We start from the raw sequence: 22,544 nt of genomic DNA, 5'->3' as shown, positions 1-22,544 counted from the left end.
CCGAGTAGTTTGTTTTAGCAGCGGTAGAGGGCAGCAGCGTCGTATCGCGTTCGAGTGAATGTAAACAGAGGCATGTGCATGAGTCGGAATAGTGGGAATTTCGGGATGTGCACATAATGGAAGGTTTGCTTGATCAGATTGGCGATAGTTTGCGCGTTACGGGAGAAGAAAGCTCTTCCGCAGTTCCCCATCCAAGGTTTTCCTATTACAAACGTAAATACAGCGCGTCTTCGCAAGCGGAGCGGCGTAAAGCCTTTATTAACGCACAAAAACAGTTGAGTAGTGTTCTCAGTAGTTACTAAAGCACATCCCTTCAGAGAGCTACACTCTCTGTTACATTAATAATTGAATGCTTTCGGAATCGACGCCGGTGTCATGTGCGGCAATGAAAATGCGCGAAATAAATGTATTTTCGAGTGAAGGTGTATGAACCATTGAGTATGTACTTTGATGTCAATGCTCCTGACAGCAGATGAAGTTGTCTTCACAGGTGTGCGGAGTATTCATTTCACCTGCATAGCAAATTGTAGCTTTCCAGATGTGTCACATCTGTTGCGTTTGGTGCATTTGAACTGTTTATACTTTGTACAAGACTATTATTCACTCACCATTGATTAATTTAGCTCTCTTGTTCCTAAATGGTTCTGTGACAATTAGTTGCTGTTCTCAGTTTCTTCCGTTTTCAGTACGCGACCGCTTTTCTCTCCAGCTTTGTTTGCAACCAGCAGAAGGAACACCCATTCCCCCCTTCTGTCTGTCGTATTTTGAACCAACAAAGTACAGAACTACAGAACCCATAACTAGAACCTGCACATGCAGACATTATGGGCAGTGCAAGAGCTGGATTCCAGGAACCTTAGGAATTAGTTTTCCAATTAGAACCAGGAATTAGTTTTCCGAGCATACTTTCTCCTCCCCTAGACTGTGGGAGGTGTAACATAAGCTCCTCATCCAGTTGCAGAAACAAAGTTATGCCACCATGTTCCAGTTACCAACGTAACCAAACATGACAGTGCTAGATAATCTGTCCCCCACCTCTCTATAGCATGACACCAGCATCTGTTAGCTTACCATCCATTATCCTTGCCAGTTTCAGCAGGCACACCTGTGAAAACGATGCCATGTTCTGCAGGACGACCACATCACAGTGCGCTACAATTATGATACATTAATGATGTACTCTGATAGCAGTGAAGGAGTGCTACCTTGGATTTTTATTTCCCTTCATTCCGTTTTTTTTTTCGTCTTCTTTTTCTTTAAGGAAGAGGTATGACTTTGTCCAGCACTCGAGGTGCCTCGCAGAGGGCAGTTGGGATGGAGTTGAAGAAACAGAGGACATGGATGTGGCTGTCATAGTCAAGAAGCCAGAAAGGTCGTACAAGAATCAGGTAACTAAACATCAATGGCCTGCCACATAGCATGTTCACACATATAGGTATTCACTGATCTTCATATGAACACGGGGTGTTTCACTTGAAGTGATAAAAAATTGTAACTGGCGAAGTACTTGCCGGAGGATTGTGGGACCTTCGGCAGTAACCTTATGGCACTTTTGCCACCATTGGGAAAAGCCTTGGACAATTTTTAATTGCGAGGAAATTTTTTTTTTTTCAATTGAACTTTGAATATTGCCAAGCGAACCTTACCTTTTTTTTAAAAGAAACATGAAGCCCTCCACAGATGACCGTAGACCCAACAAAAACTATGCACAGTATCGCAACTGAAAATGTTGGAAAATAAATTAATAAAAATTACGCTTTAGCCCTGCCTGCTCGATTTTCGCAAAGAAGCACGTGCGAAATGTGCGTCTAGAGAAGGAAGGAGCACTTCATATTTCTGTAAAAAAAAAAGTGAGGTTTGCTTGGCAATTTTCAAAGTTCAATTGAAAAAAAATAAATTCCCTGAATTAAATATTGTTCAATGCCGTCCTAAATGGCGGCAAACATTTCCAGGAGGTAATTACCGAAAGTCCCGCAATCCTCCAGCGTGTACTTTGCCAGCTAGAATGTTTTATCACTTTAGATGAAACACCCGGTATGCAGAAAAAGTAAGCTGAAGTGCTGCACATGAAGTACATGTGTTTTTGTTAAGCATGCAACTAATAGTCTCAGAGAGATATCAGTGTTCCATGGTGTTTTCTGCTTGCTCTGAGACGTGCCATTTCCGTGAGACATGTGGAGGAGCCCCCCAAAGGGCGGAATGGCCGTCCAAAGCTGGCATGTTGGCATATTTCATGAGTAAACATACATACTACCGCATGATAACCTTTCCTGCAGCTGATGCTGTCCGAGTGGCTGGTAGACGTGCCCGAAGATTTAGAAGAAAACTGGATAGTTGTTCCATGCCCGGTGGGGAAACGCTGCCTGGTTGTTGCATACAAAGTAGGTTAAGTTAAGCTAAGTAACTTCAGATCATCTTTCTGCAAAAAAAAAAAGAAAAGATAACAGTAACAAAATAAAAGAAAGGCAGAAGTTTCATTGTGGCAGCAAGCAGTGTCATTATTAATGTAAGTATAGCAAACTACTATAGAAAATTTAAATGGGATAGCAAAAAAGAAATGACAGCATTTCATATGGGTAGAGGAACGAGGTCTAAGGTGTTTCTCCTTCAACTGTATACCATTTGGAGAGCACCTTGTGAATCAGCCATTTTCCAGAGGTGGAACGAAATCAGTCTTGCGGGGCATTCTTATAGCGCACGTATCCCACTGCGCCAGAGAAGAGAGGAAGGAAGTTGTGGTATAGTATAACAAATGCTCCTAGAAATCAGGGTAATAGTTTCCCGTCAAACTTCACAAGGATAAGTGTGAGGTATTGTTATTTGTGGACCGGATTTTTACGTGACCATTGCCTCTCTTGCTACAATGCTCGGATTGAAGGTTCACGTCAGTGCAGATCACCTTCTCTTAAATCTATCAAGTAACCTAGGGCCAACGATCGTAACTCCTTTCACACATAAAATGAAGTTTACCATATAGGAAACGTGAAAGTACTTCGATGCCTTGCTTGCAAATTGCATGAAGAAAGTGTGCTTTCCATATAGGGAAGGACGAGGGCCTATGGAAAAAATGGTTACAACATATTATCATTTCCATCTCTCCTCCCGGGTGGCTGTAATGCATACAGTGGAAAACGATCAGGTGAGAAAGGAATTTTTTGCGACGCTTTCGACATCTCGAGACAATAACTTGGTTAATTAATTTATACTATATAATTAATATAAATAATAATTACAATTAATATAGTATAATAATTATTTAACCTAATTAATAGAATTTTCAGTACCCAGCACCTCCCCACTCTCTGCGTAAAGTCTATGAGAACAAGATGTTGAGAAATCACTGCCCTCTCCCCAAGTGGTTTGTGACTTCCACATCGACCCCTTTGCAGTTGTCAGACAAAGCACTGGATCGAGAATTACAGCTGGATAGCTGTAAACTTTTCACTTTTTGGTTGTAGGTGAAAAGATACATAGGCCAAGATGTAATTCAATTCCAATTTGCAGGGTATTAAAATTGCAAATAACGAATACCCCTCTGCCCTTATCGTACTCGTCTAACAAGTATTTCATTCCCAGTATGACAAAAGACATAAGTCTTACCTCTTCCCTTTTTGTGTTAACTTGTCCATTCTTGTGAGACCACACTCTACCAGTTGAACTTGGACAGGTTGTTATTGGCGATCCTGTACACCACATGCACTTGTACACACGTGATTGAAATGATTTAGCTTCTTTTTTGTCTGACCAGTTTGTGTGCCATTTGCAGATTACTGTCTTCTTGACTGCATATACAGCGAGTCCAATTCAGTGTTCTACATTCTGGATATTATGTGCTGGAGTTCACACCCAGTGTTCGACAGTGAGGTGAGACGCTTGAAACGATGAAAAGACTTTACTTGCATTAAATCCCATTCGGTTTGAAACAATGACAGAACCATCAATGTTTTGTTGGATGCAGAAACCGTCCTCACGGTTGCAATGCTTGACACTGTTGCTGTGCTTGCTTGAGTTACTGTAAAACCTTTACTGGTCGCGAACCCGTAATTTTCGTGAATTTTAATGTCCCAACCTCAGAGTGGCTACTTTCCATCATGTTCACCATTTGCTGCATTACAGGCTGAATTTCGATTCTGCTGGCTTCAAACGAAGCTTGCTGAAGTCCCAAACATAACGGAAAAGACAGAGCACAATCGATACAAGTTTGTGACTTTGCCGAGCCACCTTTGCACGAAAGAAGCGGTCTGGAAGATGCTAAATTCACCTCTCCCATTTTCAGACAAGGTACGACTTTCTTCACTTTCATTGTGGAATTCTAAACAGACTACGAAGTTTTGAGAGTGGCACAGTGGAATTTTGTGCAGAGTTGTTAATGATCGTTAATGTAAGAACGGCACAATGGAATTTTGTGCAGAGTCGTTATCGATCGTTAATGTGAGAATGGCACAGTGGAATTTTGTGCAGAGTTGTTAATGTGAGAATGGCATAGTGGAATTTTGTGCACAGTCATTAATGTGAGAATGGCACAATGGAATTTTGTGCAGAGTTGTTATTGATCGTTAATGTTAGAATGGCACAGTGGAATTTTGTGCAGAGTCATGAATGATCGTTAATGTCTAAAAATTGTTCCTTTTCTCAGCTTGATGGTGTGTTGTTCTACCACAAGCAATCGCATTACGAGCCGGGGACCGTGAGTCCACTTGTAGGATGGCTCAAAGCCTACATGGTGCCAGAAGTCCTTGGTGTCCATGTAGACGTAGCTTACGCTAGCGAAAAGCCCTCTGCCTACACCTCTCTACGAGACAAGATTGCCAGTAAAGAGGCTGAGAAGGCAAAACGTGTCGAAAAGCCCACCAAGATGGAAACGCAAACTTTTCGTAGTAGAAAACAGAAGGTGCAGGTTGTGAGAATGGAGGAAGAGAGTGCTGCGTTGCCCGACTGAGCAACTTGTGTTGTCTTTGTTGGCCACATACCTGTAAATATATGCTCGCAATTAAAGGTAGTGTTCTGCGCAACCGTCCACTCACAAGAGTCCTGCTGGGGGAACCAGGTTGACAGTTCGGAAACTGTTTGTATTGCTAAAACCAACAATGCCAATGAAAATTTAGGACCTTATTGTGATTTGTTGGCCCGTTACAGCATGGTGAAAAACGGGAAATGCATGTGTGTCAATGGGACGGACAATCAGATCAAGCCTATTTTCTCGGTTTTGGATTTTTCGACTTATCCCCTTATTGCATACAGAGATTCAATTATAATACAGATAGAAATACATTTCAAAAATGGGTATTATAGTACATAATACAAATACAAGTATTACCGTAATAGTATTATAATACAAAGTATTACTATTACTGTTTTTAACGCCCTATGTTTTATTTAAGAGAGCAGCTGATGCGTGGTTGGCTTACCTTTCTAATCTTGTAGAGAAAAGCCATTCTGCATTACCCATTTTGTTGCAATCATTGGGCAACGAGAGCACCCGGATGTACGTCCCACTGCGGGTCTGCTTCACATTTTGCAAACATATTCCTTTGTTAACAGCTCCTTGACTAACCACTGGCTAACCACTCCCTGCCTGAGCATGCTCTCCAAGTTTTTCTGTGGGTTCCCCAAACAGATGTCAGCACAGTTCCCCTTGAAGCTTGCCCAGGATGCTTATTCAAGTGCCACTAAGGACTAAGTCTCATGTCTTCCGAATCCTACGAAAGTTATATGCAACTGAAATCTTCTCTCACTTTACATTCCAGCAAAATATTTTGACTCTACATGATGCAAAAGCTAGAGAAAATCAATTTTTATTCTTGAGAACTGTGACATCATGTTAGGCTCAGACGGAGCGCCCGGCTCTCATCTGGCAACGCTGTTGCCCTTTGCATCTTCCGGGGGCCCACTTTTTGCGCTCCATTAGCGGAGTTTCACGTGACATATCATCCGACTGCTCCGACCTTCGCCCTGTATTAAAGGTAACACAAAGAAGGGAGAAGACATCTCTCCCATTTCCCCCTCTTTCAATCAGCCTCACGTGACTTCTCCACCACGTGACCCTCTCCGGACGCTGGCATCATTGCTAGGAGACGAGTGCCCTCTCCCGAACATGACATCATTGCAATTTGTGGGCTTATGATTACGTCACCCACTCCTCGTGTCATCAAAACTTGTGGAGGCTCAGCGGATCTTCAAAAAATTGACAGAAATGTACAGCGTTTGTAAACAGGATTGAAATTTCCTGAAATTTCCACCTTCTCTTCAGGGACTAAATAAAATAAACACTGTTTTCTGAGTTTGGAGTGGCACTTTAAACCCATGTCTCTCCCTGCTTCCTGCTGTCCTCTCTCCACGTGCAACATGAACAAGAAAGAAAAACAACAGCATCATGCCAGTGGTGGTTACTAACCACAAAAGTACAGTACTTTTCTAAAGACATTTACTGTTCCACATGTCAACACTTAGAAATGTCCCTGACTTACGCAGCATAAGTCAGTGAGGTTTCTAAAGAGAGTGGTTTTGAGAGAGGGAGAGATTTCAGTGAGATTTTAATGACTGACTACAATATAAACAGTCTCTTAGGGGTCATAATATTACAAATCCCCAAACTGCAGAGCCCCGCCATAACTGATCGGCAAAGTACCTCAAAATTGTACTTCAAGTAAAGTACAAAGCACTTGACCTCATTAGTATTTTAAGCACACTTACAAAGTACTCAAACTTACGCAAGTACTAATCATGTATACTGACAATTTTGTTTGTATGCATTTGTATGTATGAGAAGGGCAATGTAAAACCACTTTTTATGTGGCTTTGTTACGTGCGGAAATGTAATCCATGTGGCCATTTAAAAATGCATAATCAAAATACGTAATGTGTGCCTTTCAGTCTCTTACTTCCCTTAATCATGTAGTACTTAACAGCCAATCACACCTTGTAAAACAGTATGATTATTACCTGCTAACGAAGAAAATAATGTAAAAATTCATTTTTACATTTACATTCATTTATTGGAAGAACAAGGGATAAACCCAAGTCACCTTGCTGCCTATAGCAGTGTCATATAACATTTGTCTGCAGTGTTCCCAAATTCTAACTGCAGGACAACGTGAAAGTACTGTTGTTAGTGACTTGTCAACATTTCCAGCCTCGTCAACAATGGAATTTCTTCAAAAATGCCCCTTCAAGACACAAAAATTATTTCTTCATATTTTCTAGAATTTTTACTGCAGTCCCAGTTGGGTACTTGATGGGAAAAAGTACTTCAAGTACAGTACAAAATACACATTTTGAAATGTACTTGAACTAAAGTACAATTTCTCAGAAATGTACTTAAAGTGATACTTCAGTACTTGGTACTACCAGTAGTACTTGAGTACTTCCAGTGCTCCCAATGACTGTCTGATATGTAGCGCTACAGAGAATATTAGTGACTGCCAGATACTAGATTCCACAAAAAGTACTTTTCTTTAGCCCACATTCCTGTTGTAGCTTACAATGCAGCTCAAGGACTGCATTGATCACAGGATTTTCTTACTCGGTCTTCCTCGAATTGTTCACTCCAAGATCTGCACCCACTAAACTAACTACTGTGTAATATGCATTTACAGAAGACCAACTTTATTACCTTCTTATACGAATCTTTCAAGGTCCCGTCCTGCATGAGGCAGGAGACGCGAAACAATGTTTGATCAATGTCTGATATATTAAACCATTTCAAGTTAGCATAAAAGATTTGTACAATTATTTCATTTTATTTAGTGTAAGTTTCACACAAGGAAGATTTCATTGTTTCACCTTATGTACATAGCCACACAACCGAGTGAATAGTTTACAAAAGGAAAAAATTATTGTGTGCACACGCACATCAAGCATATGTCTAGTGTGTGTGTGTGTCATGCACAGAGATTGCAAAACTTGCACAACAAGAAAAAATGGAGTCTGAACTGGATATGAGGAATGAGGAGGGTATTTTTCTGAAAAGCCCAACCTGTCAACAGCAGAACATTCCAATCACACTTCCTTCTTTCATCTAGGAATATCTTACAACATTCTTTCGCACACCATAAGGCAAAAATGTACTGCTGTGTCAGTGTGACTGCAAAAAATTATTAGTTAACGTATAAATACACATATATACATATATATATTTATATATATTACTTTCGTATGTGTCTTATGTGAGTGTGTGTTTTATCCGTTATTCACATTACCTTTGAACACACTGGGAGCAGCGATTGCTCTGAGAACGCAAATGTGGGAGGAATGTCGAAAAATGTTGAAAAATACATTTTTTGATCATGACTAGAAATATTTGCTGAGAGACACTCCTTTGGGTTCAAAGAGGGCACGTACTGCCTTCGACCAAGCGTTCACAGTGTGGAGGAAATAAAAAGCGTTCACTGGACAAAAGAGAAACAAACGATGTATGTTACAACACACCACCTGAGCGAAACTGGAGAGAAAGTCATTGGAGAGTAGGAATGTAAGGATGAATTTGTCGTTGTTTTGTGAGGAATGCAACATCAGGCAGCGACAGCACTTAACAGTCCTTCGTCCACAATGTCAACCCCAATATGGCATCTGCTACCGCAGACATAAAGGCTTTGGCTTATGGTCAGTCCTGGAAAAACCACTTTCATGCGACTTAGCATATTTGTTTGTGTGCCAAGCTCTGCGTACCAAGCTCAACAGGAATGCCACTTGCGGAACAGCATATTCATTAAGAACGTAGCCCCGTATTCTCGTCAAAAGGCAGCACTCTGCGATATGCTGTTGCGAAAATACGTTTAACGAGAATGTGGCGCCCTGTACCTCTGAAAGGTGTTTTCCGGGAGAACCAAATGCTCTCGTAGTTCACAACCATTACCTAGGGTTGACAGCACTGTTATAAAAGTAGCTGTAGAGTAAAAAAAAACATGTAGGGCTCAAGACAGTAACAAGGAATTTTGTACATGCTTCATATTCAACGAGTTGGAACTGAAAGTGGTCATGTTAAGAGGAATGAGGAGCCCCACTTTCTAGAAGTATTCAACATCTTCAACTTTGGTTCTAATGTAAAATGTGTAACCATTTTGCGGTGCTCAGCCTTTTTCTCATCACTTCATGTGTCAGCCATGACGTATACTACCTAGTGTAGTACAAGTGCCTAAAGGAAAAGAAGCTAGAACCACGTGAATCCATCGATTAGTGCACTTCGTGAATCCACATACAAATCAAAGCATCCGCACACGGCTGCACGTAAGAGTATTTTTTCTGTCTGTTTTCATGTGAATTTTCATCAAGTAGAGGCCGATCTCTGATTTTGTTTGAAGAGACTTCTCAAGGCAGGGACTGGTATCGTTTTTTGGCCTTGTGGTCTTACTTGGCCTTCTTGCAAAATTGTGTTTAAAAAATAATACGCAAAATCATGGTGTCCTCTAGAGCGTAGGTTCTCGAACTGTGTTGAGACTGCTTCTCAGGGTTCTGCGAGCAGCTCCTCACCTCCTCCCCCATTACTCCACCAGAACTCGTGTGGATTGATGTGCTACAAACACATAGCCAGGTCAACGTCGGCCCGGATCAGGGGTTCCCTGGGACTCTTTGGAAGTTGTTAAAGTGTTCCCTTACAAAAACCAAAAGTTTGAGAACCTATGCTCTAAAGAGTAGACAACAGAATTAGTTGTGACCTCCATATTGTGAACCAAACTGCATTATCCAGCTTCAGCAACAGGCTGTATCTTGAGACTGTCACTAACAATGGCTTCCCATACCTCATCATGCAAAACCTTCAGCTCCGATGTTCTTTCTGTGTCCTGTTAAAATGCTGCTTGCTTGGAAGAGACAATGTCCTGTTGCAAGACAGCTGTATACATGCTATCCTTAGTTCTTCCTGTTTTGTGAAAGTAGATAGTGTTGAAGGAAGAGGAACATGCTATACTGTAGCAACTGCCGTGAAGAAACGCTCTTCTTGGAGGTCTGCTTACGGAATCAAAATGGTTACGCGTACCATTGGTTCCATCGGTACCATTGGTATTGGTACGCGTGGTTATTGACACACATAATTGTTAGCATATTTTACCACGTCTTGCATGTAGGTATGCTTGCTCCTTCCGTTTTCGTCCCTTCGTAATATATTAGCATACAGGATTAACACTGAAATGTTCTACTTATACGTTTTATGTAAGCCCCCCGTACCTCACTCTGCACCCCATAATTTGTGCGAAGGAGAACGTATAGGTAACGGAGGTGCAAATGAAGAATACATGTCTCATACTTCAACACAAAGGTTTCCTAAAGGGGCACTAAAGTGCCAAAATGCCTCCTCGCAGAATGAGAGATACTTTTACCTCAACACCAACACAAAAGGAACGGGATTCATGTGTTGTGTAATTTGTGATTTATGAGTGAAAGAAACCACAATTTACATCTTCCTCTTCTTAAGTGCAACACAACAACGTGGACAAATTGTTCGAGGACACCAATGAGACTCTGTTCCACATTGTCGGCACATTGTCGGCACATTGTCGGCCTTCGTGCGGAAGGCCGACTTGAGGAAATCGTGGTTTGTTTCGCTCACGAATCACAAACGACACAACCGATTAATCCGGTCGCTTGCACGGCAACGGGATCTTTAATTCCACTAAGAAATGTTTGCGCTTTACTGCCCCTTTAACAAAACGGTACAAAGGAGGAGGTAAGTATATCAGGCTGTTACGCAAAGCTCTTCCGACATTGCATTCCTCACTGCAGATCCCCGGCTGAAAGTAGACCGACTCCAGCATGGAGCGGTTACAACAGGAAGCCCTTAGTTGCGTGGGATGTTCTCATCGTTCCGCACTTCGGACTTGAGTTTGACGAACTCTCGCGCCACTTCATCGTTGGTGCGCTGGGACAGGATTCGCAGAATGGTCCATCCGGTCTCGTCCATGTGGATGCGACGACCCAGTGGCAACCAGCATGCACAACTGCCCTGGTCCGCAATGTCCTTGAGCTGCATGACCGCCACGCCGACGAGCCGGTCGTCTCGCGCAAAGCAATAGTCCTTGACGCAGACGTGCAGCTCAAATGATGACGGTTCTTCCTCATTGCCAATGATGCTGTTGGGGGCAAGGGATGCACATATGAAATTCTGCCAGAGTAAATAACGCAACCAAGTATGTATGTCTTGCCCACGACCTACTAGATTATAACGGCCAATGTCATAATCCATGGCAACCCCTATGAGGAGCCCGTCTGCACGATCCGCTACTCATCGGACCGCGAGATCCGTATCGTGATTGGACGATGGAAATTTAAATTTTGAACGTGCAGAAGCGGACGCACGACTACCGTGCCAGACGACAGCAACAGCTCCTATGAAAACGCGTAGAATGAGTTATAGCAGTCAAAGAAATTAGTATAGTCTACAGTGGTCAAAGTATTACCACCAATACTTCAAAACCAATTCGTATTTGCTATTCTATAAAATAAACATCTCAATTTTCAAGGCTAACTAGAAAGGGCCATAGTACCCTGAAAATGCCATGCCCTAAAAAAGTGTGGGGATAAAACTCACAAGTGAAATGTTTCATTATATTTCGGAGACCAGTTGTTGTTCTTCGATTTCGTTGCATGCTTCCGTCTCTTGTCACTCAGGTTTGGACCAATGAGATTCACCTCGACGAAGGGACGGAACATGCTTGTGTTGGGCCATTTGATGTCATTGGCTGCTACCACTGGGAAAAAAAAAATATCACAGACACAGTCAGCGTCCAGAAGACAAACATTTTTTTGCCAAAATTGACACAGAGAAGAGTTGTTAGTGTTTTAGCATAATATCTGTTGTGTCAATTATTCTAGTTGGGATTTCCAGAGACACATACATGCAGAACTGTTCACTCACCTTTGACTGTTATCTTGTGCTCCCCTGTGCCGGGGTGTGTGAAGAGGTCCACTTGTACTGAAACTTCCCCAACACTCCCATCATCTGCACCTGGTTGATCTGTAATTTTTATGCAACAATGGATGAATGGATGGATCAGATAAGGAACAATGTAATATGACAACAAGACATTATGGTATCTGTGTATAGCACATGGACAGGGCGCCTAAAAACATTTGGAACGAGATTTAAAACGTTCGTGGGCACGACACACTACTAAAAGATGGGAAGCAAATAAGATCCAACTGCTATTTTTTTTAAAGCTTTAAAGCAGATGGGCTTGCATGCTACACTCTGTAGCATTTTGATAAGAAATGTGATAAGAAATGGCATGAAGGCGCAAGAAAGCCTTGCTTCCCCGGCTGTTCATCCCTTCTCCGTAGACAAGTCATGAAGAGTAAACCAGAAGAGCAGCCGGAAAGTTGTGTTGAGGTAGAGACCCTAGCTATCAATTGCTGAAGCCCCGTGGGAACAGTAGGAAATGCGGTTGGTGGGCTTCAATCAGAAATGGTATACAGCTGTGCCTCCTTAATATGGACACTTTCGTTCCCGACCATAAAGCAAATCGTCTATATTATCGAATACCAAGGAAATAACACATAAACAATGATGCTTTATTGAAAAAATTTTCGAATTAGTGCCTGCTTGCAGGTATACTTTGCTGCACGGCAGTTTAAGCTTAAGCAAAACGTCGGCAACACATAGAGGCTGCTGCTCATCACCACTGTCTTCGAAGAATTAAAGAGCCGTTTGTAGTCCTGCTTGAGCCATAGCAAATGTGGCTACTGGCTTGACTTTGCTCAAGTCGTCGACGCCAGAGCCTGGCAATTTGCTTGGACAACTGTACCGCCTCCGTTCTCGTAAGCTGCCAAGCAACTGCACTATGTTTAACTAAAAGCACAACTCCTTGCACGGGGGCCAATCACCCGTGGACGTGTTCCGAACAGTCATGACGTCACACAGGGTTTTCTAGGCCCTTCATGTCCACAAATAACCCCCTGTCCTCATATAGTTCTTGTGGACAGCTGTGAAGGGAGGGCATAAAAACCTTTCTACAACGGAACATCCTATTTTAAAAAGTTATCCGGTAGAATGTGAGGGGAAGCTTGCCCTCCGTACCGATACCATATATATTAACGGGCCGAAAATATATGGACTACATATGGTTTGTACCTTGCTGGACCGTCCATTGTCCGAAAAGCGAGTTTCCATGTTAACAAGACGAAAATGGATTGAAAAAGTTTGGTCATTGGCAAAAATCGTCCATAATTCAAGTTGTACATATTAATGGAGTCCATAGTAACGGGGCATGACTGTATTCACAAATAACTTGGAGGCCCACTACTCTGCCATGCCAACATTCTGATTAACAAGAATGTTAAGCAGCATAAAAATTTAAGCAGGCAATTCATTAGAATTTCATGTTTTCCCTCATATAAGACCCACACAGACATTAAGAAATGTACTAGCTACCTTTTGGTTCATCAAGTCTGCGATTTTCTAAAAACAAATTTCTTCCACGCCTTGTGGGACAGTATTTATGTACGTGTTGGAGGTATACTAGTATGTTTACTATAGACAGTGATGATTATTGTGATGCATACCATAGTTCTAAAACAGGCTCACAAAATCCAAGGCTAACAGTGTGGCCACAATTCAAAGTAAAAATACATAAACAAAATCTTCTCTACAATGTCGACCAATTAATCTTTTGTTGCCCATACTCAGACTTTTGTGGAACTGACAACAGCTTGTTTTCTTGCTACATATATGTTTTATATTTTGAGCGATAATACCGTAAAGTAGCAGCAATACCTAAAGTATTACATAAAGTAAAAACCAATACATAAAGTACTGGCAGTCTAAAAACTCCATTACTGCCGCCAAAATTGATATTATCAGTACTGTACAGTCGCGACCTGCCATCGGAGCTTTAGGGATAACATTTCTGTCGCTATGTGCGGTGCAACGCGGGTGACACAGGTAGGCGCATTGGTCGAATTATATGATGCGGACTGCTTTCACATTTGAAATAACAAACTTTTTTATCAATAGAAACATATGGGCGGATGGGAAACATATGGGCATATTTGACGAGAACATTGAACTCGATCAAATTAACCAAAAAACAAGTTAGCGGAAGCCGTATTAACGAAAGTCTACTGTACTACAGTCTGTCAAGAAAAACCATGCTGGTATGTATGCCTCTCAAATACCATATTAAGCACAACCCTAAACTATCAGATCTGCCATCAAGTTTCAGCCAATGCGAACTGTTTTAGTACCAAAATTTACCGTTGGACATCTGGATGGATAAATAATCAGTATTGCATACTGTAAGAGTGGTTAAATTCGTGGGCTCAATAATTCGCGAACTTGTGAGGAGCCAGTATCAGGCAATTATTCGTGGAACCAATAAATTCGCAGCACCGCGGTGCGTCGATACTGCATCAGGCGTTTTAGGGGCCCTCCACCTTGAACTTCCAGGAGGAAGTTAACAAAAGGTATCACAACTGGGTAATAACTAGAGCCTGAACTTTTAGGGTTTAACCTGATTATTTCCCCGAATTTGCACCCCGAATTGAAGGTTGTCTCACTGAGACGTCTGTAGGAATTCACTTGTTTGGCAGCAAATGCAGCTACATCGCCATTTGTACCAAACCAGTACAGTTCGTTTGATCAACTGAGCCCGATTTCTCCCCGAAATTAGCGTACTGGAAGTTTTTTCACCCAAATTCGCATGAATATAGAGCACACGTTTATTTACCCAATTTTTTACCCCCCCCCCCCCCCCCGAATTTAGAAAAAATATTTCCCAAAAACTTCAGGCTCTAGTAATAACCGTTGCATTTGTCTTCCTTTTGAACCCTTCTGACTGAGAGGGCTGCGATTACGGGGTCCTTACTCGGCTGGGGTCATTGGAGAATCACCATGTCTCCCATCATTCTTGTCACCGCATCGAGCAGCTACGATTAATTGGTACTCGATAGTGATGCGGCAACCCTTACAAAGGCCGTACCCAACCCATCTTCAACCCATACATGCTTGCTGGATGATTCAGGCTTACAAGGAACTGGAATCACGGGACGCCGACATCCACGCAGGACTCGTGAAGGCTGCACTGCTGTCTCCCCTTGCAGTGGAGAAGAACTCCACACTTTGTGAGGCAATGCAGTGTAATGGCGTAAGAAACCGCGTACATAAGTTGCCTCACCGTCCTGGGTCTAATTCCTTACAAATTTTGTTCTCCCATTTTTCTGTCGTTGGATTGAATATTTCGCGGAACTGAATTCGCGAAGAAAAGAAACGCTCATGAAAATTAGTTCCTCACAAAAATTGCTACTGATACAGTATTTTGTCAATTTGTGGCGTATCTGCTACCAAATATAAAGTAATTTTTATTGTCTGCTGAACCATCACCTTGCTTGGTCTGGCTTGTTACGAAGGTCTTGATGAGCGTATCTGTCGTCTGAGTATAAAGCGACAGAGCATATCTCAAGGACTGAAGCTCAGGGCTCTTGTCTAAGAAGGTCTTCTTGAGTCCATTGCCTCCTGCATGGAAGTACTGCTTGATTGTGTCCAATGCTACGTCCAGCACGGCGCACTGCTTTGGAGTTAGGTTCTTTTCCACCTCCTGAAGAAGGATAAAAAACATGTTAGCAATGAATGACAGTACGTTCAATTCAAGATAACTAATTTGCGTAAGAAAAAGGTTTTCACTGGTCCTGCCAGGCTGCCATAGAGTATGCCAAACTTGAGCTAGGGCAGACAAAGCTCTGACTTTGAGGAATAAAATTCAATTGTAAATAATTGGCTGTGAACAAAATTGAAATATTTTGCATGGTGACTTTAAGCATCATAAGAAAGCATTTGACAGCATTTGGGTCTGGACTATCATTATCAGAGTAGCAAGAGCTAGTAGCTAGAGAAAGCATACACGGGATGAGTTCTTGTCTGGTCCATGAAAAGATTTGCAATAGCTATATCAATGTGATGGAAGACAGTAGAGAAGAAAAAGGTGCAGAGGAGTCTCACCATTACGCCCAGAGTGGGTAGCTTGTTAGCAGCCACATGATTTCTGAAGAGTCGTGACATGTCTTCAATTTTAGCATTGGGCAAATTGGGAAGAATCATCTGCAAGAAGCAGTGAGGAAGCAGATGTGGAAGAGAGGAAGCAAGAGAGAAAGCAAAGCAAGAGATTGTCTTCACAGAAAAGCATGCACTCACAAAGTGCTTTGCAAAACCCAAAGTTCAGTCGAGCCTGTTTATTACAATCATACAATCCTTGCAGCTGGTAAGACACATGGAAAGATTCCATTTTTTCATTGAGAACAAATGAAGGAGCAGGGGCGGATCTAGAGGGGAGGGGATCCGGATGTCCTGACCCCTCCCCCCCCTTGGCTGTCACGAAACTAAGTCACAATTGCAAACCACTGGAAGAAGACTCACAAGTAAGGCTGGCTAGACAATACTTGTGTATCAAGCTGCAGCACGCGCCGCATTGCAGGACTACAGGTAATTTATACCACCTGGGGTTCTTTAGCGTGCAACCAAAACCACAGACACAAGGTGCTTGAGGGCCCACATACTGCTATTGTCCCCAACTGGGGTTGAACATGTGATCTGGAGCTCAGCAAGTCAGCACGCTACCGACTGAGCTTTGTTTGTTTGTTTATCTATTTATTATTGGCCTGCAAAAGGGGACCAAACCCCCGTCTAGGCAAAGTCACAGCTACCGAGGGCGATCGGAAGGTAACCTTCATCTCGTCTAGAAATAATTATGCAAGCGGAAGAAATTTGCTCAGATACGTTGAATTCAGAGAGCTACAAAGATATTGCATCGTTTCTTTCTTTTTTGTTTCAAGTAGCGGCTGTGTTGTTTTCGAGTTTGTTTGCAGTGCAGGGCCGACATTGGCCCAACTTTATTATGCCATACTCTCAATAGCACGCCTGTGACACATTGTACAAAGTTCGTCCCAACGTCGTTCGCCAACCACCACTGTGCACAACATTAGACCCACATTGGTCCAAGGTGCAGTGCCCGACTAAGTCGCTTGCCGACCAAACACCGACTACTGGCCGATGGTCGGCTTGGGATGGCTCGACTTGAAGTTGCATGTGCTTGACTTTATTATAAAACCTTGTTGCAAAGTATAGTGCCATCTAAAATCTGAGTTGGCAGACAGTTCGTGTAGCCACCTAAACAAGTACGTATCGACGAATTACCCATGGACAACATGCGTTCGAATGTCCAACGCAGTTCTGATAGTGAGAATGGTACAATGGTGACAATGGTTCCAGTCATGGTTTCCAGTGTTCATGCTTCCACAGTTTATTCCAGACTATCGTTTGTCTGGATGTAATGCTGTGCTAGCTACCTGTTCACCACAACTGCCTCAATTTGATGCACTTGAGTTACTAGCCATAATGCACAGAGACCAAAGTGCCAAATGGCCACAAATGCCAGCTCATATATATAAAAAAAAAGTGGTATCCCTGGAAAGCGTTGTAGACCCACCACATTTTATTTGGGCATGCTAGGTCCTCATGCTCCTCCCTCAGCATCCTCATAAAAGTAAAAAAAAGGAAATGATGTTATTGTGCCCACGGTGATGCTACTACCGAAGTACCAGAGTAGTACAGAAGTATTTGGAGCAATTTTTGGAGCATCGAAATACACATTTTGGAGCACTTCAGAGCATTGAAATGTGTGTTTTTGAGCATTTTTGAGCATCCAAATATAGATTTTCGGAGTAGTTTTTTAGCAGTTCTAACAAGTAGGGGTGTGTGAATCCAAATATTTCAAATCGGATCGGATCGAATGGGGAAAAGAAATGACAAATACTGAATTGAATATCTAATATTTATGCAAATTTTAGAATACATGCCTTATGCAGTAAAAGTTTTAAATCTGTAGCCTATGGCTTTAGTTTTTCTGCCATTAACTGTCACGAGGGAGACATCTAAATCTTCTGTGAGAAGCCCCTACTCAATTTTACAAGATAGTGTTTCCGGCTCCTCAGCTGAGTCTACACTTACTGGGGCAATTATCTTGATTTGAAAATTTGATGCCATGCACTGGCATGTTGCACAGATAAGACTGCAATAGTTTCTGAACATCCGTAGGTCACTTGTAAAACAAATGAATTGGTGTCCTGCCTCAGCTTTGCCATGAACATCCTCTAGCTTCTTCGCTTTAGCGTATATGTCTCACCCGGGGACCTGCTGATTCTGCTGGGGATATGCTGAAATTTTGAATGTAAGGGATGTTTTTACGGCATCCTTTTGTTCCTGGGCTGCAGGCATTATCTAAGTATCTTCACTTTTTCAAGGCAACGTCCCAGGCCAGACATCAGATCAAAATTCCCCACCGGCACCGCTAAGGTACATGTGGGAGGGACGCTACCCCTTCCTGAGGCGAAGTATACACAATTAAGTTGGGCTAACATTATCTCACGCTAAACAACAACGGTCCGCCTGCAGCACTAGCAATTTCGTAAAGCAAGCTTCACCTCATGGAGGGAAGCATCAGGTGAAGCCCACTTTTGGTGTGGTGTCGTTCATATTCGTGGAATAGTAGAATATTCTGAAACACCAAATATTAGATACTCAATTCGCAAATCGAATACTTGAAGTGATTGACATCCGATTGAAATTCGATAACTCTAATATGTGCACACCCCTAATAACAAGCCTAGTTTGACTTCGCGTGACATAGCAGACGTGGCAATTTCGCTTCCAGCAGGCACATGCGTTTATAGGTCCCACTTTGCGACTACCGGAAATGCTGTCTCTAATGATGAAGTGAAATGACCTCATGGGAAGGCATCATTCGCGACAAAGTTTCACGTCAGCATGTGCGCGTGCTTGGTTAGAATGCCTGTATCTCGAGTGTCCCGAGACCACCATATCTCCACGTTCCTCCTACCACTGGTCTGGGGCAATGTGATAAAGGCATTTATAAAGGCGATTTTCCGCAGCGAGCAGTCAATGGCTGCTTGGAATGGGAAACACTTTATTTTCTTGCATAATGTGGCAACAAAAAATATTTTATAAAATTACAGATTCAAAGCACTGTTGTGGGTTACTATAACATACATGATATCTTGTGTTCGCCTCTGATGCGGTCGGGAGGGAACGCCGCCCCATCCTCAGGCGAAGTATGCACAATAAACTTGGGCTAACGTTGTTGCTAAACTACAATCTGTCTGTGTTTGTCCTGCAGCATGAACAATTTCGTAAAGTAGGCTTCAATTTCGTAGAGCAGGTTTCACCTCATGCAGGGAAGCGTCAGGTGAAGCCCACTTTCGGGAGGTGCCGTTCGTATTCGGCGAATAGTCGAATATCTGGAAACCCGAATATTGGGTATTCGATTCGCGAACCGAATACCTCGAGTAATTGATATTCGATCCGAATTCAAGAACTCCAATATCCGCACACCCCTAAAAATAAGGCATTCCGTGAGATGCTGTGCCAAATGAAGGATTCCGCGATTAATTTCGAATTCCTCGAAATTTCGAGATATTTCGCGGAATCGCGGAAAACTGAGGGCCTTACATGCATACTGTTACTGTGTTACATACTGCTGTGCACCTTCACAGGACATGATTGAACAGCTTTTGTCTTGGACATGAGCTTGATGGATAAACGCAACGGAGATGCATCCACCCGCCACACAGGCTAGGATAACAAGGAAATCTCAGCACATTCCCCTATCCATGCTGTCTGTGTTTTTCTTGTCTCATGGTACATCGGTGGATACACTTCAAACATGTCAGCTCCCTCTCTAGAGCATGCTCTGCAGTGCATGCTTCTTTGTCCAAACAGCAGCAGGCAATTAATGCATTTTCGAAGTAGTTTTCCTTCATTTGATCTGTGAGTAATTGGACATAACTTTGTTGCTCCATCAGGGTCGAATTAAGTGAAGTGTACTGTATTAAGAGTCAACTATTAATTAATAGTCAGTACGTTGGAACTGTTACGCTGACATCACAATCCTTGCTCCATGTCCAGTAACTGACCGACTTTTCAGTGCGTAGGTTCAGCTTCCACCGGGATAAACAAAGATGTCAAATTTTCAGTGTGAATTGCATAGAATACACGCTGTTAGAACAAGTTTGATTCGAACGAGTGTATTTATGAAAAGAGTTCACGTATCCAGTTGAAGGGTACTTACATTCTTTTCTCCCATAGGTGGCAAGACCACAGTCTTTTCCATGGTGTGCATGACTATCTTCCACAGTTCCTAGAAGAATGGTTTATGTTATGTTACTACGTGAAATTAGAGCATACAAGACTACCCTCAAGGCCCCAACAAGTTAGCCTCATGTTCTCCACATGTCGTACCCCATGTTTCATTGATCGACATGTAACATCAATTGCTTAAAGGCTCTATGTAATCTTCTTGTGCATGCTTTCTCACTTTCTTGTGAGGTCTTCTTTGGCAAATAACACAATTCACCATATCTAATACTGAAGAGAAAAATGTTTGCCCATATGTTGTCTAAAGCATCGACAATCAAGTCGGACCCACATACATTCCCATGTTTGTGACTGCTGCAGCAAAGTCACCTAGAAGCGTACAGCTAGGCATGCCTTAGTGCTCAGAATGTGACAGTACATTATATTAATTGTGCACATCCTTCTCAAGTCATCAGGTGGCTAATAAAGTAGTTTGTACAATGGAGATTTCCAAAAAGACATCCCTACGGACAAAATCTTAAGCCTGCAGAGATTTATGCTCCCTTGTCACTTAAAGAGCAGAGGCACAATCATCAACTTGGATCCTTTAATTACTCACCTTGAGCAGTCTCTTGAGAACGGTACGCTCACAGACCTGAGCAAACATGGAGAGCTTTCCATCCAGGATGTCCATGAGTGGATGCAGGACATGATCAGCTTCTGCAGCAACCTCATGCCTCTGTGCTGTTGGATTTAGAGATGCTTGGCCAGATCCTTTGACAGCCGATAGCAGTCCACTTAGCTCTCCCATGCTCTGCTTTATTGTACCTTCCAGACTGCGGCAAAGCAGAACAAAGGACATGTTTGAAGCGGCTATGAATATCCCAAGCAGCACGACATCTTGGCCCAATATTGGCGGTCCAATCATAGTCCAATATTGAGCCGACATTGCCAATACTGATCCAATATTGGTCCAATCTTGGTCCAATATTGGGCTGACATTGCCAATACTGGTCCAATATTGGGCCAAGATGTTGTGTTGGTTGGGGTGGGACTCGTGACTGTACACGTGTGTGTAAAGTTCACAGAAATATTACACAGTAACAAGTGAAGTATGGCAATTATTTTGGGTGGCCTAAGTTTGTGCTTCAACAATTTAGATGATGAATTCAAAGCTGTTGCCACCAGCATCCGGAATCCTTTTCACCAGTAATCACCAGAAAGTGTTGCTTGTAACTGGAATCATTTTCCTGCCAGCAAAATTCAATGAACTCTGAACTTGTTCTGTTGCACAGCCAATCCTGCTGGTATTGTACTGCTCCTTTGTATGGAATTGTATTGGAAATGTTTTGGCATCAACCATAGAAAATGTACAACGCCAATTTATTAGAATTTACTTTGATAGATATCTCGGGAGGCGCTATTTTTATGAATATAACAGAATACATAGCCATTGCAATTTAGACACGTTGGTTCCGAGACGCAAAAGTCGAGACCTTATATTTTTGGGCAAATGCGTTCATGGCATTTTCGATAGCCAGTGCTTGATTCAATCAATTAATTTGCATGCACCAATGAGAAATTTCCGTCAGCGTCGTGTTTTTAAGGTTCCAAAATTTAGCTCACTGAGTCCCCAGGCCCGTGTGCAGCACTTTATAATAATGAAATTTGTGACATTGACATTTTTGATTGTAAAATGTTTAACTAATTAATTTTCCACTGTTTTGTACTAACCATTGTACCATAATAGAAGGTCATCGCACTGTTTATGGACAAGCTAATAAAACTATTAAACTTTAAACTTTATTGCCGTATCTGTGGTGCAACAGTATGTACTTCCATGGACAAACCACAAACATGGTTTGACAAGAGGTCACAAAATGTGCCTCTATGCAAATGCTTTTCATTTCACAAAGCTTGTTTTACAGCAAGTCGTGTGTTTCAGAGATCACAATTTTATTTCAAATGAGGGATCATCAAAAAACAATGTACAGAAGTTACGAAAACAGATGACTGACGTTACGTAGGAAGCTCTTCCTCATTCAGGATAGAAGTCCATTTATGACTTTATCCAAAATACCCTTTACTCTGAATTTAAAAGTCAAGCTCTTTTATCCTGAAGAAGGAGGAGCTTCCTGCGAAATGACGATCATCTCCTTTTGTCGCTTCTGTAATTCAACGAACAACAACTTAATTTTTTAACCTGTTTCTGTAATTCGTTTTATAGTTCTAAGAAGTAATCATTGTCTCTTTACTTATAAAATAAATTGCTATCACTTTATTTTCTTTCATGCAACTTCTGTCTCCAGCTCATACAACCCTGGCAGGCCTCTGACATCCCCCTGACCAACTCTGCAAATGCCCTGCTTACCTCTTAGCAAAGACTATGCTAAGATCGTCCAAGACGGTGTTTAGCGACTGTTGTAACTCCTTGAGTATATCTCCAGCATCTGCCTCAAGCTAGACAGAAGAAAAG

The 22,544-nt window shown here is 42.2% G+C and overlaps 2 protein-coding genes across 6 annotated transcripts in view; one reads left to right on the top strand and one right to left on the bottom strand.

The window, feature by feature from the left end:
* Positions 1 to 18: 18 nt before the first annotated feature.
* LOC135388769 (snurportin-1-like) lies at positions 19 to 22,461 on the top strand. 2 transcript variants are annotated; one of them, XM_064618551.1, is made up of 7 exons: positions 19 to 274; positions 1,262 to 1,388; positions 2,277 to 2,381; positions 3,043 to 3,139; positions 3,767 to 3,864; positions 4,117 to 4,281; positions 22,378 to 22,461. In XM_064618551.1, exons 1-7 carry the CDS (start codon positions 117 to 119, stop codon positions 22,444 to 22,446), a joined length of 819 nt encoding a protein of 272 aa, XP_064474621.1. In that variant the 5' UTR covers positions 19 to 116; the 3' UTR covers positions 22,447 to 22,461. The 2 variants fall into 2 exon arrangements, with proteins under 2 accessions (XP_064474621.1, XP_064474620.1); XM_064618550.1 differs by lacking the exon at positions 22,378 to 22,461 and adding an exon at positions 4,637 to 5,012.
* Positions 7,713 to 22,544, bottom strand: part of LOC135388768 (protein unc-13 homolog B-like) — a 291,747-nt gene continuing 276,915 nt past the window's right edge. For 3 of the 4 annotated variants that reach the window (XM_064618549.1, XM_064618547.1, XM_064618546.1), the window contains 8 exons: positions 22,440 to 22,528; positions 20,688 to 20,904; positions 20,064 to 20,132; positions 15,923 to 16,021; positions 15,308 to 15,521; positions 11,849 to 11,947; positions 11,522 to 11,681; positions 7,713 to 11,063 (listed from right to left, as the gene is read on the bottom strand). In XM_064618549.1, coding sequence (XP_064474619.1) covers positions 10,772 to 11,063; positions 11,522 to 11,681; positions 11,849 to 11,947; positions 15,308 to 15,521; positions 15,923 to 16,021; positions 20,064 to 20,132; positions 20,688 to 20,904; positions 22,440 to 22,528 — 1,239 coding nt within the window. In that variant the 3' untranslated portion in view covers positions 7,713 to 10,771. The remainder of the gene's footprint in view (positions 11,064 to 11,521; positions 11,682 to 11,848; positions 11,948 to 15,307; positions 15,522 to 15,922; positions 16,022 to 20,063; positions 20,133 to 20,687; positions 20,905 to 22,439; positions 22,529 to 22,544) is intronic. The other variant, XM_064618548.1, reaches the window with a different exon arrangement.

Source organism: Ornithodoros turicata, chromosome 3 (genome assembly GCF_037126465.1).
Source record: "Ornithodoros turicata isolate Travis chromosome 3, ASM3712646v1, whole genome shotgun sequence".
NCBI classification, from domain to species: Eukaryota; Metazoa; Arthropoda; class Arachnida; order Ixodida; family Argasidae; genus Ornithodoros; species Ornithodoros turicata.
This window is presented reverse-complemented; position numbering and strand designations above follow the sequence as displayed.